The sequence below is a fragment of the Erpetoichthys calabaricus genome, chromosome 7 (assembly GCF_900747795.2).
Source record: "Erpetoichthys calabaricus chromosome 7, fErpCal1.3, whole genome shotgun sequence".
Taxonomy (NCBI): Eukaryota; Metazoa; Chordata; class Cladistia; order Polypteriformes; family Polypteridae; genus Erpetoichthys; species Erpetoichthys calabaricus.
Window position 1 is genome coordinate 16064105 of NC_041400.2, and position 13855 is coordinate 16077959.

The 13855-nt window shown below is 38.4% G+C and overlaps 1 protein-coding gene across 1 annotated transcript in view; it reads left to right on the top strand.

The window, feature by feature from the left end:
- cntfr (ciliary neurotrophic factor receptor) overlaps window positions 1-13488 on the top strand; it is a 766412-nt gene extending 752924 nt beyond the window's left edge. Inside the window, exons 10-11 of the mRNA XM_028805014.2 lie at window positions 6586-6712; window positions 12364-13488. Of these exons, the coding sequence (XP_028660847.1) occupies window positions 6586-6712; window position 12364 (128 nt within the window). The 3' untranslated portion in view covers window positions 12365-13488. The remainder of the gene's footprint in view (window positions 1-6585; window positions 6713-12363) is intronic.
- The last annotated feature ends 367 nt before the right edge of the window (window positions 13489-13855 follow it).

Consider the following 13855-nt stretch of genomic DNA (forward strand, 5'->3'; position numbering starts at 1 on the left):
AGGTACAGAGAATACAGCCTCGCTACATCCTCAACATTTTGCTACATCGTAGTAACATTTTTTCTTGTTGAAAAAAATGTAATGCTTCTAGCTTATTTTTCATAACGTTAAGGGAACTAACGAGTGTGTGTTCACGTCTCAATGAAGATTAACCAGGTTAAACTAGTCTCATGCAATTCAGCGTGTCAATAAAATTCCATCATTTTCTTTGAAAGCAGCACTTCCCGCAGGGATTTTAGAAAATAATGGAGGTCGTCAAAGAACTTGACCATGTCCTGTGTGATCCTCATCAAACCAAATTAAAACCGATTTAAGCCGTGTTAGTCGAGCCGATGAGTTTGTGGATACATGACATGTTCAGTGGTCTTAACTATGTTACTCCACCTCCTGGTGTAAAGCTATTCCCATCCTACAAGGACTTTAGTCTATTTACTGTAAATGAATGCTAAACTGTTACCTCAAGCACAATCTGATGTTAAATATCTAAAATATAACTACATAACTATAACTAAAATAAATATTGTTTACAGCTATGGAAATGTTGGTATCAAACTTTATCAGATAGACCAGTGAGCAGCTTAGACTCCAGATCTTTATAGAAGGTATCTCATTAATAGAAACTCCAAGAACACTTTTGAACAGAAAGAAGAATTAGTTTATCTTTGTGAATTTAATTGCTAATGATGAATAATTAGCACTGAATAATACACAAAAGTACCCATTACCAAGGGACTCTGTTTTCTTGTAAAGACATTTTGAGAGTGTTTGCAAACAAGGGAGAGTTTAGTGGTGAGGATGTCAAAGTCAATGTGCACTATAATGTTAATTAGTTAAAACAAGTTGACCTGATGGAGAATTGAAACAATTAGGAAGGCCAGAAATATGTTAGAGCAGAAACAGCAAAGATTACACAAGTCTAAGGTGGCAATGAATAAAATTAAATATCCACAAGTTAATGGATTTTATTTACTTAGGATGCTTCAGTTGTAAGTTGAAAAGGCTCAATTAAATTAAAGAGTCATGCTCATCTGGTTCCCCATGACCCTAAATTGGATTAAGCGGACTTGACAATGTTATGTTATATTATGCAATGCTTATTTAATTGCTCCATTATTAATAGCATGTCAATTATGAATATGCATACCATTCAGTATTTATATATATATATGTGTGTACGCCTGATGAGCCCAGAATTAGGGCGAAACACGTGTCGCGTACTCTGCATTATTTGACAGTAAAACTATTTTCAACCATATATATATATATATACAGTATATACCATCCATTTTATTAGGTACACTTTGCTAGTACCGGGTTGGACCCCCTTTTGCCTTCAGAACTGCCTTAATTCTTCATGGCATAGAGTCAGCAAGGTGCTGGAAACATACCTCAGGGATTTTGGTCCATAATGACATGATGGCACCACACATGTGCTGTAGATTTGTTTGCTGCACATCCATGATACAATTCTCTCATTTCACCACCTCCCAAAAGTGCTCTATTGGATTAAGATCTGCTGACTTTGGAGACCATTTGAGCTCAGTGAACTCATTGTCACGTTCAAGAAACCATTTTGAGATGAGTTAAACTTTGAGACATAGCATGTTATCCTGGTGGAATAAGCTATCAGAAGATGGGGACACTGCAGTCATAAGAGATGGACGTGGTCAGCAACAATACTCGGGTAGGCTGTGGCATTTAAACGATGCTCAGCTGGTACTATGGCGCCCAAAGTGTGTTAAGAAAATATCCACCACACCATCACACCACCATCACCAGCCTGAACCATTGATAGCATGATGGATCCCTGCTTTCCTGTTGTTGTTGCCAAATTCTGATCCTACTATCTGAGTGCCGTAGCAGAAACTGAGACTCCTCAGACCAGGTGACGTTTTTCCAATCTTCTATTGTCCAATTTTAATGAGGCCGTGTGAATTGTAGCCTCAGTTTCCTGTTCTTAACTGACAGGAGTGTCACCCGCTGTGGTCACCTGCTGCTGTAGCCCATCTGCTTCAAGGTTCGATTGTGTTGTGTGTTCAGAGATGTTCTTCTGTATACTTCAGTTGTAACGAGTGATTATTTCAGTTACTGTTGCACTTCTATCAACTTGAACCAGTCTGGCCATTCACCTCTGACCCCTGGCATCAACAAGGCATTTTGACCCAGACAACTGTCGCCCACTGGATATTTTCCCTTTTTTGGACCATTCTCTGTAAACCCTTGTGATGGTTGTGTATGTAAATCCCAGTAGATCAGCAGTTTCTGAAATGTCTGCAAACGTCATCTGCATTTTATTACCACAAATGTTTGTGATGTGCCATCTTTTGGAATGACAGATACTGTATCATATACCTATGATCTACTTCTCACAACTGAGAGGATGTGGTGGATGTTTGCCAACTGGCCAACCAACCACAAGCATTACCCGGTCTCCCAGTATTCAATTTAATAGATAACCCAGAAATAATAAATCTATTTGTATCCATTTCTTTACATTTTTGCACCCAATATTATGCAGGTTAGAGTTCAAGGCAATGGGCCACACTGTATCATTTAGCAAATAACAAACGAGAAACACATTTTTGCAGACAAATTATCCAACACTTAAGAATTTAAATGGAAGTCAGACAGGAGCCTTGCCGTAGTGACATTATGACATTAACTGTAGTACTAGGAAGGGCCAGCCCATCCCGCTCTTCTAATGCTTAGAATACATTAAACTAAACTGCTGGGGTTATCTTAAGCAAATGCGGTCATTACTCTCATGACATGGCCTCCTTGAATTCTGCCTGTCCTCCTTCTGCCGTGAAATGTCACGTGTCCCACCTTTGAACAATTAACTGGTGCACTTGATTGGTTTCAGCTTTAATTCCCTACGTTAAGTAGCATTAAACCCTGTGAACCAAGGATAATTTATGATCCCAAATGCCACTGGCTGATGCTTCATGGTCACATTTACTCATCTGGATCTGATAGAGCACACTTTAGGTCACATTCCAGCAGTTGCTTGTCCCAGTCGTTTCCCAGGTCATTGTCTCAGGGTCAGAGCAGTTGGATAGCCTTGAGTTTTATCAGCCATTATTTCAAATGTGTTTTCCCAAAGGTCCAAACTAGTGGTGTACTGTGCTTAGTGAGGAACACATGGAAAAAGACCTTCTGTTGTTTCCAAATGGTTGCTGGAATGCACAGGACCCTTTGTGTTCTAGCTTTTTTAAAACATGTAGATCTTAGTGGATTATACCACAACATTTAATTGAGGCTTTCTTACTGTCAAACTAGTCAGCTTACTGTCCAGTATTATTATTATCATATTCAGAGTACTTTCTGGGATAGTCCTGTTGCAACCACCTACATCGGGCCTAGACCAAGACATAGGGCAGTTTATGTCGTGTGTGTGTATGCGTGTGTATTTGATTCAGGGGACTGTTTTTGTGTTAAGGAATTTCCTCATGATGTGACATGTATTAAAAATGTCTGCCTTCTGTAGTTTTATGTGTGTGTATTCATTTCTATGTAACGTCTGTAGGCTTATGTGTAGTGCATATGGGATGACACCAATGGTGGAGACAACAATGGGCACAAAGATCATTCCCCATAAGCTGCGCATTTTTTCAGTTAGTTCTGCATAATTCTGCCTTTTATTTGTGTGTTTATGTTGTAAGTTGTGTGAGTTTGGTGCAACAATATCAATAATATTTGTAGTCTGATTCAGTTTGTCTACCAGTGTCTGTTATGGTGGATAGTTTTGTCTGCCAGTATAGTTCTCTCCCTGTGTAGTTTATGTGTGACACTTCTGTACTTCTACTGTGGCTTGTATGTGTCTGCTAGTGTGTGCTGTAGTGCCAGTCCTTGATGTCTAACGTCTGCCATCTGTCTGTGTCTGTGCATGTCGTCTGTCTGTGTCAGTAGTTTACAGCCTGATGTGACATGTTGGATGTTTCTTGTTCCTTATGGCAGCCTCTGCATGTACTGTCTGTAATGTTAGCGTCCTTAAGGATTGAGTTTTTGCAGTTTTTCGTCTGATCTTGTATGGCTAGGATAAGCCCTTCTGTCTTGCCAAACATACCACCACGGTTTAGGCAGCAATTTGACATAATCTTATCCACACCAGGCTTATCAGGTTCATGAGGATGTCTGCCATGGTAATGTTTTCTGGGTCCACGCTTGTGTTTTAAATTGTGTGGTTGTTATGTCCCCTGTGATGGGGTATGGAGTGGTATGTGGTATGGAGGTTTATGTTGCTTTGTGTAGCCTTGATGTATACCCTTTTTTGTAATAGAATTTTCTTAAGTTACTAATCTGTGTCTTTAGCAAATTCATTATATCCGTGAGACCCTTTCCTCTCTCAGCATGTGATGGAAGAGTGAGTCGCACTGTGGCTGCTTTGGGGTGCCGTTGTTTGTGATTTGTCTGTATTGGAGCTGTTGTACGTCTGTTTGTGACCAACGTATAACTCTGAAGAAATATGAGAGTATTGGTATGGCGCATGTTTGGATGGCTTTAATTGGGTGGCGGGCTTACAGGTCTGTTTTGAGTGTCTGTGAAGACCAGACGTACATTTTTGTGTAAGAGTATATTTACATTGTGTTGGAGCCCAAGGTATTTGTATATTTCAAGCATTGGCCAAGGGCCTCAGTTTGGTTGCCATTTTCAAGTATAAACCCGCCTTCTCTAAGGATTCACTTTTCTGCATGTCTTGTTTTACATTTATCCTGTAAAAACTCCATGTGTATGTCTAGTGAACATGTTTCGATTGTTTCTGGTAACTGCTGTAATTGTTTATTTGTGCCTGCACATATCTGTATGCCATCCATATAGACAGATGTGACGGGGAGTATTGTTGCTGTTGGTTTCTGACTTTCTATTTGTGTGGAGACTGTGTGGACTGCAGTGTTGTTGTCAAATACACAGAGTGCTGTGTTAGTATTAATATTGTCTGGCTATTCATTAATTTAAACGTGTATTATTAAAGCACAACATTCTCAAACCCACTTAATTCAATTCAGAATCTTTCATTACATTGGATTCGGGGCAGGAACCAGCCTGATACAGGGTGCCAGAGCATTTCAAAAGCCACTCACATGCCAACACCCTTACACTGGTCATAGTTACTTGGGAACACTGGAGAAAAACTTGAGTGCTCAGAGGAAATCCAACACAAGTACAGGAAGAATTTGATAAGGTTGTACATTGACATAATTCCATATTCAAAACATAAACACTAGTGCTTTGTTGGGCTGAATGGCCTGTTCTCATCCAGACTGTTTTAATGTTCTAACAAGGTGCCCTCAGGCTGGCCGGTGTTTATCATCACTTCCATTCATCCATCCATCCATCCATCCATCCAATATTTAACTCTGTCAGGATAGTATGAAGCCAGTGCAGCTCTGAAGCAAATTTGATTGAGCACCAGCTTGTTTTAGGGTACAGTCATACTCACGGATACCTCTCCAGCGTATAGGGCCTTCAGAAAGTATTCAGACCCCTTCACTTTTTTCACATATGATGTTTCAGGTTGTTTTTTATTGTCTAAAGCTGTCTAAAGTGGGAAAAAATGAATTTAAATGAGTGTAGCATAAGGCTGCAATATAACAAAATATGAAAAAGGTGAATGGGTCAGAATACTTTCTCAATCCACTATATATATGCCTTCTTCTAATTTGTACTATTGTTATTATTATTATTTTTATTTTTAAAGTGACATTCTTAAACATTTTTCATTCAATTCCCGGTCACAGTGATCCTTTTGATAACTCAGTATCTTGGAGTGAAAGGCAGGAACCAACCCTGGAGAAATGGGTCCAGTGGATTGCAGGACTCTATCACACCCTCCTTTTTGCTTTTGTTTAATTTTTCATTTTTTTATATAAAAAAATAACATTCCATATGATTAAGTCTTATACAACAAAGATCAAGTCAAACTTAAAAAAACAGAATTCAACACCCCACATTCTCTTTTTTGAAGCAATACAGACTTGTTGTGGTTATTATTATCATTATTATTAACAATTACAACAACAACAATAATAATAATATTAATGATATTCTAAGTAAGTGTGCCCTAAGAGGAGCTGGCAATCTCTCCAGGATTGGCTCCTGTTTTGAGCCCAAAACTTCTATTATAAGTGCTGACCCCAATAAGCATATACTGGATTATGCAGATTTGATTAATGTTGTTATTATTATGATTATTTCCACTATTTTCTTGAATATGCAGTATTACTATATTAGATAAAAGTGGTATTAAAAGGACTAATAAGTACAATGGTTGTGTATGGATTTATTATGATTATTGTTATTGCCATCTTTTTCTGTAGTCCATTATTATATTGGTTTAAACAGACACTAAAATGATTGCTAATTGAAGTGCCGCGAACTGATTTAAGTAATTGCAGCGTGATATTAGCACAGAATGTTAAAGACTTGTTCTTTTGTTTGTTCTATTGTGAATTTCCCATTGGGATTAACAAAGTATCTATCTATCTATCTATCTATCTATCTATCTATCTATCTATCTATCTATCTATCTATCTATCTATCTATCTATCTATCTATCTATCTATCTATCTATCTTTTCGCTTCCAGAGACCACCCCTTCTCAAGCATCACCATCTGCAAAGCCACAGGTTGGCGACACATTAGGAAGCAGTTCAGCAGCATTGACGCTGTCAGCAAATCTTTTCATAACTTGCATCATTGTCTTGATTATCTGGTAAGACTTTTTAAAGATTTATGTTTTACTTGTTAAATTTGATCAAATGTAAAAAATGACAAAACCTTACCAAAAAAAATGGATTCACCTGTAGCACATTACTTAAAAATATAACTAAAGGTCTATGGATGGTGTGATTTTTGCAGTGCAGTGGAGACATTTGCTTTCCTCCCTTTTTTCTGCATAATCATCCTTCCAGATCCTTGATGTTCACATATTGTAAACTTGAGGCTTTTTATCCTTAGGTGACTGTGTTCTTTTTAATCTCAAAACTTCATATTGTTTATTTATTATTGGACTGATGCCTTCATCCAAGGTGACTTAAAACATCGGAGATACGACTGGTTACATTTCTTTTGTTTTTCCAATTGGAGCACAGGCAGGTGAAGTGACTTTCTCAGAGTTACATGGTGTTAGCAGTGGGATTTAAACACATAACCACAGGGCTTGATGACGTATCGCCTGCCTTGTTTCTAGAATAACTGTGATGTAATTGGAGCACCGCGATATAAATTAGAGCAGCTAATAATATTATTCAGAAGTCAGGACTGCAGTTTTGTAATCATAGTGTTTTATTACTACAAAGAACTCTAAATACATTTCACCATATACTACTAAGCACACAATGCAACTATTTTGAAACTGCAAAGTATAAAAACATGAAGACACTACTTGGAAGATTTGAGCCCCTTGTGTGACTTTGCTAAGATCTCTTCATAAACTCAAGAGGAGACACTTGTGAGACTACCGGGGTATTTTGTCTCAGGAAAAAATCTGAGAAGCACGAGACTAAAGAACATGTCACCATTTTATGTCATTCTGATCTTATTCTTGTCTAGGATTTTGCATTTCTGTGGGTAGGACTCCAAATGGGCTTCGGCCAGCACTGACTGATTGATAAAAGGATACGAGAGCAATAAACCCAAGACACAAAGCAAACGTTCAAGCATTCATTATGGTGGTGATATTTTGATATTTTACATCAGAGGTCCACGACTGTCAGCCCTCTGGTAATTGCAATCAGAAGAAAGGAAACTTGTCACCAGAGCAGACTAGTATGTGTCAAGGTGTCATGAAAAGTGCCTGTTATTCATATTTTACTGTAGTTGATTATAAGTTTTAAAGTATTTTAAAGCAGCCATTCTTGAGTTTGCTTGACTCTCGTTAACTTCACAGAGTTCATTTGCAGGTCACTCCGTGAGTCCAACTCCAAGGCAATTCCTTGTCTGTTTTAACTATACTTCAGACTCAACGTTATCAGAGTACTGAGCTTCTTTTCTATGCAAAATAGATTTGAATTTTTGATCCCATCGCGTCACCAGCCACAAATCTGAAACTGCTTATGATTCATTGTTAAAATTTCCATTTTATGCCATAAAATAAGTAAAACTATTTCTAATGCATGTGTGCCCTTCATTCTTCCACAATGGCGCCTAATACACTGTGCATGCTTTTAATCAGCACTGAGCAGAATAATCTAAGCTACAAATCAACATGAAATGTAAAACGGGGACTGAATGAGGACAGCATATGTCTAATAAAAGCCTCTCTGTTCAGCCGAAAAATAAAAGGCTCCACATTGTTAGTGACCAAACACCCCTTCACTTGTTCACATTTTGCAATGCTGCAGCATTGTGATGAAATTGTTTAAATTCATTTTTTCCCCTCATCAAGTCACACTCGGTACCCCAGAATGCAAAGTAAAGCAAAAATAAGATTCTAGAAATATTTGCCAATTTATTAAAACTTAAAAACTGAAATAACCCACAAGTTAAACCCACTCTTTACTCAGTACTTCGATGAAGCACCCTAGGGATTCCAGCCTGGAGTCTTCTTGAGTATGATGTGATAAGCTTTACATACCTGGATTTGGGGATTTTCTGCCTTTCTTCTCTGTAGAGCCTCTTGAGCTCCGTCAGGTTGAAATTGAGGCCATCAGTGAACAGATCTCTCCAGAGATGTCCAGGTTCTGGCTCGGCCTCTCAAAGACATTCCCAGATTGGTTGTCTCTAAGCACCTTGTGTTTTGTCTTTGCTTTGATCTCTTGGAGGGTGAACCTTAGGACCAGTGTGACATCCAGATCACTCTGAAATAGTGTGTAACGAGACAAGAAAAAGGTTTGGGGATCGACCCCGCATACTTGAAAAAATGAACAAAAGTTTAGGTAAAAATACAGAGCAAGAGTAGTTTTCATAGACTTAGTGCAAGGCGAGACTTACTTGATACAGAAGGAATGGCGGCTTTATAGTTGGCACGGAGGAAGAGGCGTGTCACCCAGAAGTAAGGTCAGGAGTGGGACTGGATGGGAGGTCTTTTGGCCTGTAACCCCAAGTAGAGTCTATGGAAGAACCAGAAGTGAAGTTAGGAAAGTTTTCCTTCTGAGGATCTGTAGAGGAAGGAGAAAAGGTGTTAGTGCGCTCCTTGATCTGTCGGGGCGTAAAATGCGCCAGAGATTCTCACCTTGAAAGAAGGCTCTAGGAGTCGAAGGATAGGCAAACAGAGTAATTAGCTTTATTTCAATAATCAATAACACGGACTCAACCCAATTAAGCCAAGCCAAGCTGAGCCCCGAACAAGCCAAAAATCGCAGATTACAGTAATCCCTCGCTATATCGCGCTTTGCCTTTCGCGGCTTCACTCCATAGCGGATTTTATATGTAAGCATATTTAAATATATATCGCGGATTTTTTGCTGGTTCGCGGATTTCTGCGGACAATGGGTCTTTTAATTTCTGGTACATGCTTCCTCAGTTGGTTTGCCCAGTTGATTTCATACAAGGGACGCTATTGGCAGATGGCTGAAAAGCTACCCAACTTACTTTTCTCTCTCTCTCTCTTGCGCTGACTTTCTCTGATCCTGACGTAGGGGGATTGAGCAGGGGGGCTGTTCGCACACCTAGACGATATGGACGCTCATCTAAAAATGCTGAAAGATTATCTTCACGTTGCTACCTTCTGTGCAGCTGCTTCCTGAAGCGACATGCTGCACGGTGCTTCGCATACTTAAAAGCTCGAAGGGCACGTATTGATTTTTGATTGCTTGTTTTTCTCTGTCTGTCTCTCTCTCTCTCTCTTTCTCTGCTCCTGACGGAGGGGGTGTGAGCTGCTGCCTTCAACAGCTTTGTGCAGCGGTGCTTCACATACTTAAAAGCCAAACAGCCCTATTGATTTGTTTGCTTTTCTCTCTCTCTCTGACATTATCTGCTCCTGACGTGCACTCCTTTAAAGAGGAAGATATGTTTGCATTCTTTTAATTGTCATCTCTGTCTTGTCATGGAGCACAGTTTAAACTTTTGAAAAAGAGACAAATGTTTGTTTGCAGTGTTTGAATAACGTTCCTGTCTCTCTACAACCTCCTGTGTTTCTGCGCAAATCTGTGACCCAAGCATGACAATATAAAAATAACCATATAAACATATGGTTTCTACTTCGCGGATTTTCTTATTTCGCGGGTGGCTCTGGAACGCAACCCCCGCGATGGAGGAGGGATTACTGTATACAATCATTTCTTATGATTTCACCCTCGCTCAAAACAGCTCATTCGCTGCTTATCCTGACTCCCTACTTACTCCAGCTTGCCTCTTTGAAGTCCTCTTGGAAACCACCAATATTTCTCATGTTTTGCCATTCATTATCCGTTCTCACCTCCCATATTTCTTAGCCGGCTTTCAACCGGCAGGTGTTCCCCCTTTTCTGACCTCGGGCTGTCTCAATTCATCATTCTCCCCCTTCTCCGTCCTTTTAGTTTATTAAATATTGGTGGTTTCACTCTGAGCTTAATTAAAAAGAAATATGACATATGCCTTTATTTAACTATTTGCTTGGCATACCTGATTCGTGGTAAAGCTCACATTAAGTTTAATGCTTATTAAAGACCATACTTTAAGTTTTATATCTATTTATTCTAATACATGAATACATAACTTTTTATTTTCCATAAATCCAACATACAAACACATTTAGTCAAGCCCCTTGACTGCCTCCCATGTGTCATTAACGATTTTCCTGTATTTTTCTCCATTCAGCTTACCCACAACGCTGACTAATCTCGCCATCCCTGCTGCTGAAAAATAACCCGAAGGCATGATGCTGCCACTGCCATGCTTCAGTATTGCAATGGCACTGCGCAGGTGATGAGCAGTGTCTGGTCTCCTTCAAACATGACTTTTAGAACTGAGGCCAAACAAGTCAGTCTTAGTTAAATCGAACAAGAAAATCTTGTTGCTCATAATGTGAGGGACCTTTAGGTGCTTTTTTGCAAATTCCAAGTGGGCATTCATGTGTCATCTGGCCACCGTGCCATTTGTGGAGTGCTGCAGTGGTGGCTGTCATTCTGGATGTTTCACCCATCTCCACACAGGTACTCTAGAACAGGGGTGGGCAAAGCCATTCCTGAGGGGCCATGGTGGCTGCAGGCTTTTGTTCCAACCCAGTTGCTCAATAAGAAGCACTTATTGCTCAAGTAACACTTCTCCTTCATTTTAGTTGTCTCGTGTGTTAAGATTTTGAACATATAACTGCTTATTTTAGTCTTAAACAGCTGTATTCTCACTTTTTAATTGCTCCTTACTAGCAATAAGAGGAAAATGACAAAATAAAACAGCATTTCTCCAATTAGCTTACTTCCGTTTACACCTCTGTGTGTATTTATTGTGCACTATTTGGTTTAATTAAATACTTGGAACGAAAGTGAAGAGAAAAAAGTGAAGGACTGAGAATTACTTATCCATTTTAGACTTCAAATCATTTGGACGATATCCTTAGAAAAGAGAAAAAAATCTAGGATATGAGAATGGCCTGACATGGCAGAGTTAAAGCACACAAAACCAAGGATTGTTTTCTAATTAAGCAACTGGGTTGAAACAAAAACCTGCAGCCACTGTGATCCTCCAGGGCTGACTTCGCCCACCGCTGTCTAGAAGATCTGTCAGGAAGAATGGAATCAACTGTCCAAATCCTGCTGTGCAAACTTGTGGAGACTTACCCAAGAAAACTGGAAGCTGTCAAAGGGGCTTCTACAAAGTACCGGATTAAGGGTCTGAGTACTTCTATGAATGAGAGAGTTCAGTTGTTGATTTTTAATAAATTTGCAAACTTTTCTGAACACGTTTTCAAGTTGATATTATGGCTTATTGAGCGTAGACTGATGGGCACAAATGGTCAATGCATCCATTTAAAATGAATTGTACAATACATTAAAGTGTGCAGAAAGTGAAGGGGTCTGAATTCACTGTAATTATCACCGTTGGGATGTACTGTTGGAGAAGCTGGAGTATCCAGAACAAAAATAAAAATCTGCTGGACATGGAAACAGAAAGCAGCTGATCCAGGACTTAGGCCCGGGTAACTGTGGCTGTGGCTGTGAGGCAGGAATTACAGCAATGAGGGAGGACTTGTGACACAATACTCATGCCAATAAAAAAGAATAAATAAATAAACAAATAAATAAACAAAATGACATGACACCTCTACTGGTTCCACTGCTTTGGCTTCCTTCAAAGTCTGTGATGCATTGACAATATATAAATGTGATTTACCAATATAGTGTATTACTGCTATTACTAATACTGCTGTATATGAATACAATTTACTGAGGACCCATAAGTGATTGGTACAGACCCTAATGTTTTTCTCTTTTGTTTCTGTTTCAGATTTCCGTATTGCATTCCTGTGGAATTGTAAAAATGTCTTCTCTTTCTATTTTGCACATGTTTAAATGGATATCGTGCATTAATACGTCAAAATAAATTTCTTTAGAATAAAGACTCCAATTCAAAATTCATCAAATCAATGGATAAGGGAATAATAATAATAAAAAAAATGTGCCCAAAACACTTCTCAAACACAGAACACAGTGTGCCAGGAAAGCAACAAGTCTTATGCAGCCACGAATGATGTGACACCCGACATTTGCTTTAGCATGACAACGGTTTTTATTTGCTTTTCACCTGCCGCTGGAAAAAAAAAAAATCACCAATAAATAAATTCAGCGATAACTCCAATCACATACAGCTAACTCATCATGCCAAAGACTCGTCATCGACACTGCTTACCCATAATGCTCTGCTTTCCGGAACTTGCGCTGTGCCTGTGTACTTACAAAACAAAACAAAACAAAATGAAATGAAGCAAACACCAACGTAGATGACAAGGAAATCAATTGCCAAGATCGCCGAAGAAACCGAACTGTAATTTTGTTTTTAAGAGGAGGAGGATTTATTATACTTCTCTCGTGAATGTTTTAAAATGTGTTTTTGTACTTCTAAGATATGTCATGATATGGAATCTCCAGGCCTAACAAAAAATGATATTTAACATGCCTGATATGGACTGCATTCTTTGTTTTTTTAATTAAGAAGCAATATATGCTAGTCACGTCATCATGTAACGGTATGGTGCTTATACATAGCTTCTTCTTTTGCTTTAAAAGTTAATATAAAAATGACCTTTGCCATTTTTCCTTTGAAAAGCCAATTTCAAGATTTTGATTTTTTTTTTGATCCATTACAGTTTAAAAATTATGTTAATCAAGAAGTATTGCTGTGATTATGTATTTCTTTATTATTAAATGATATACTTATAGAAGCTTAGTTTTACATGAATATAAGTGCTTAATTCATATTTTGTAAACAATAATACGTATCTTTAACATGAGAAATTTATTATTTAATAATGTATGTATTAGCATTAGATAATTGTAACATGTTGTATCTGGATTTTTATAGATGTATATAAAAGAGAGATTGTTCATTAAATGTGGCCATTTCATGGTGAAAGCTTGTTTGGTTTAATGCTATCTTGGGATGGAACTTCATTAATTAGGAAAAATGAAACTCATGGGTTGTATATGATTTGGTTTCAGTTAAACTCCTTGGTGTTATCCCTGAGCACCTCTTGGGCTCACAATTCTACGTATAAATGGTTAATCCTGAACAGTACTTGGGTTAACCGAATATAGATAGATAGATAGATAGATAGATAGATAGATAGATAGATAGATAGATAGATAGATAGATAGATAGATAGATAGACAGAGTGTATCCAGAAAGTATTCACAACGCATCACTTTTTCCACATTTTGTTATGTTACAGCCTTATTCCAAAATGGATTAAATTCATTTTTTTCCTCAGAATTCTACACAC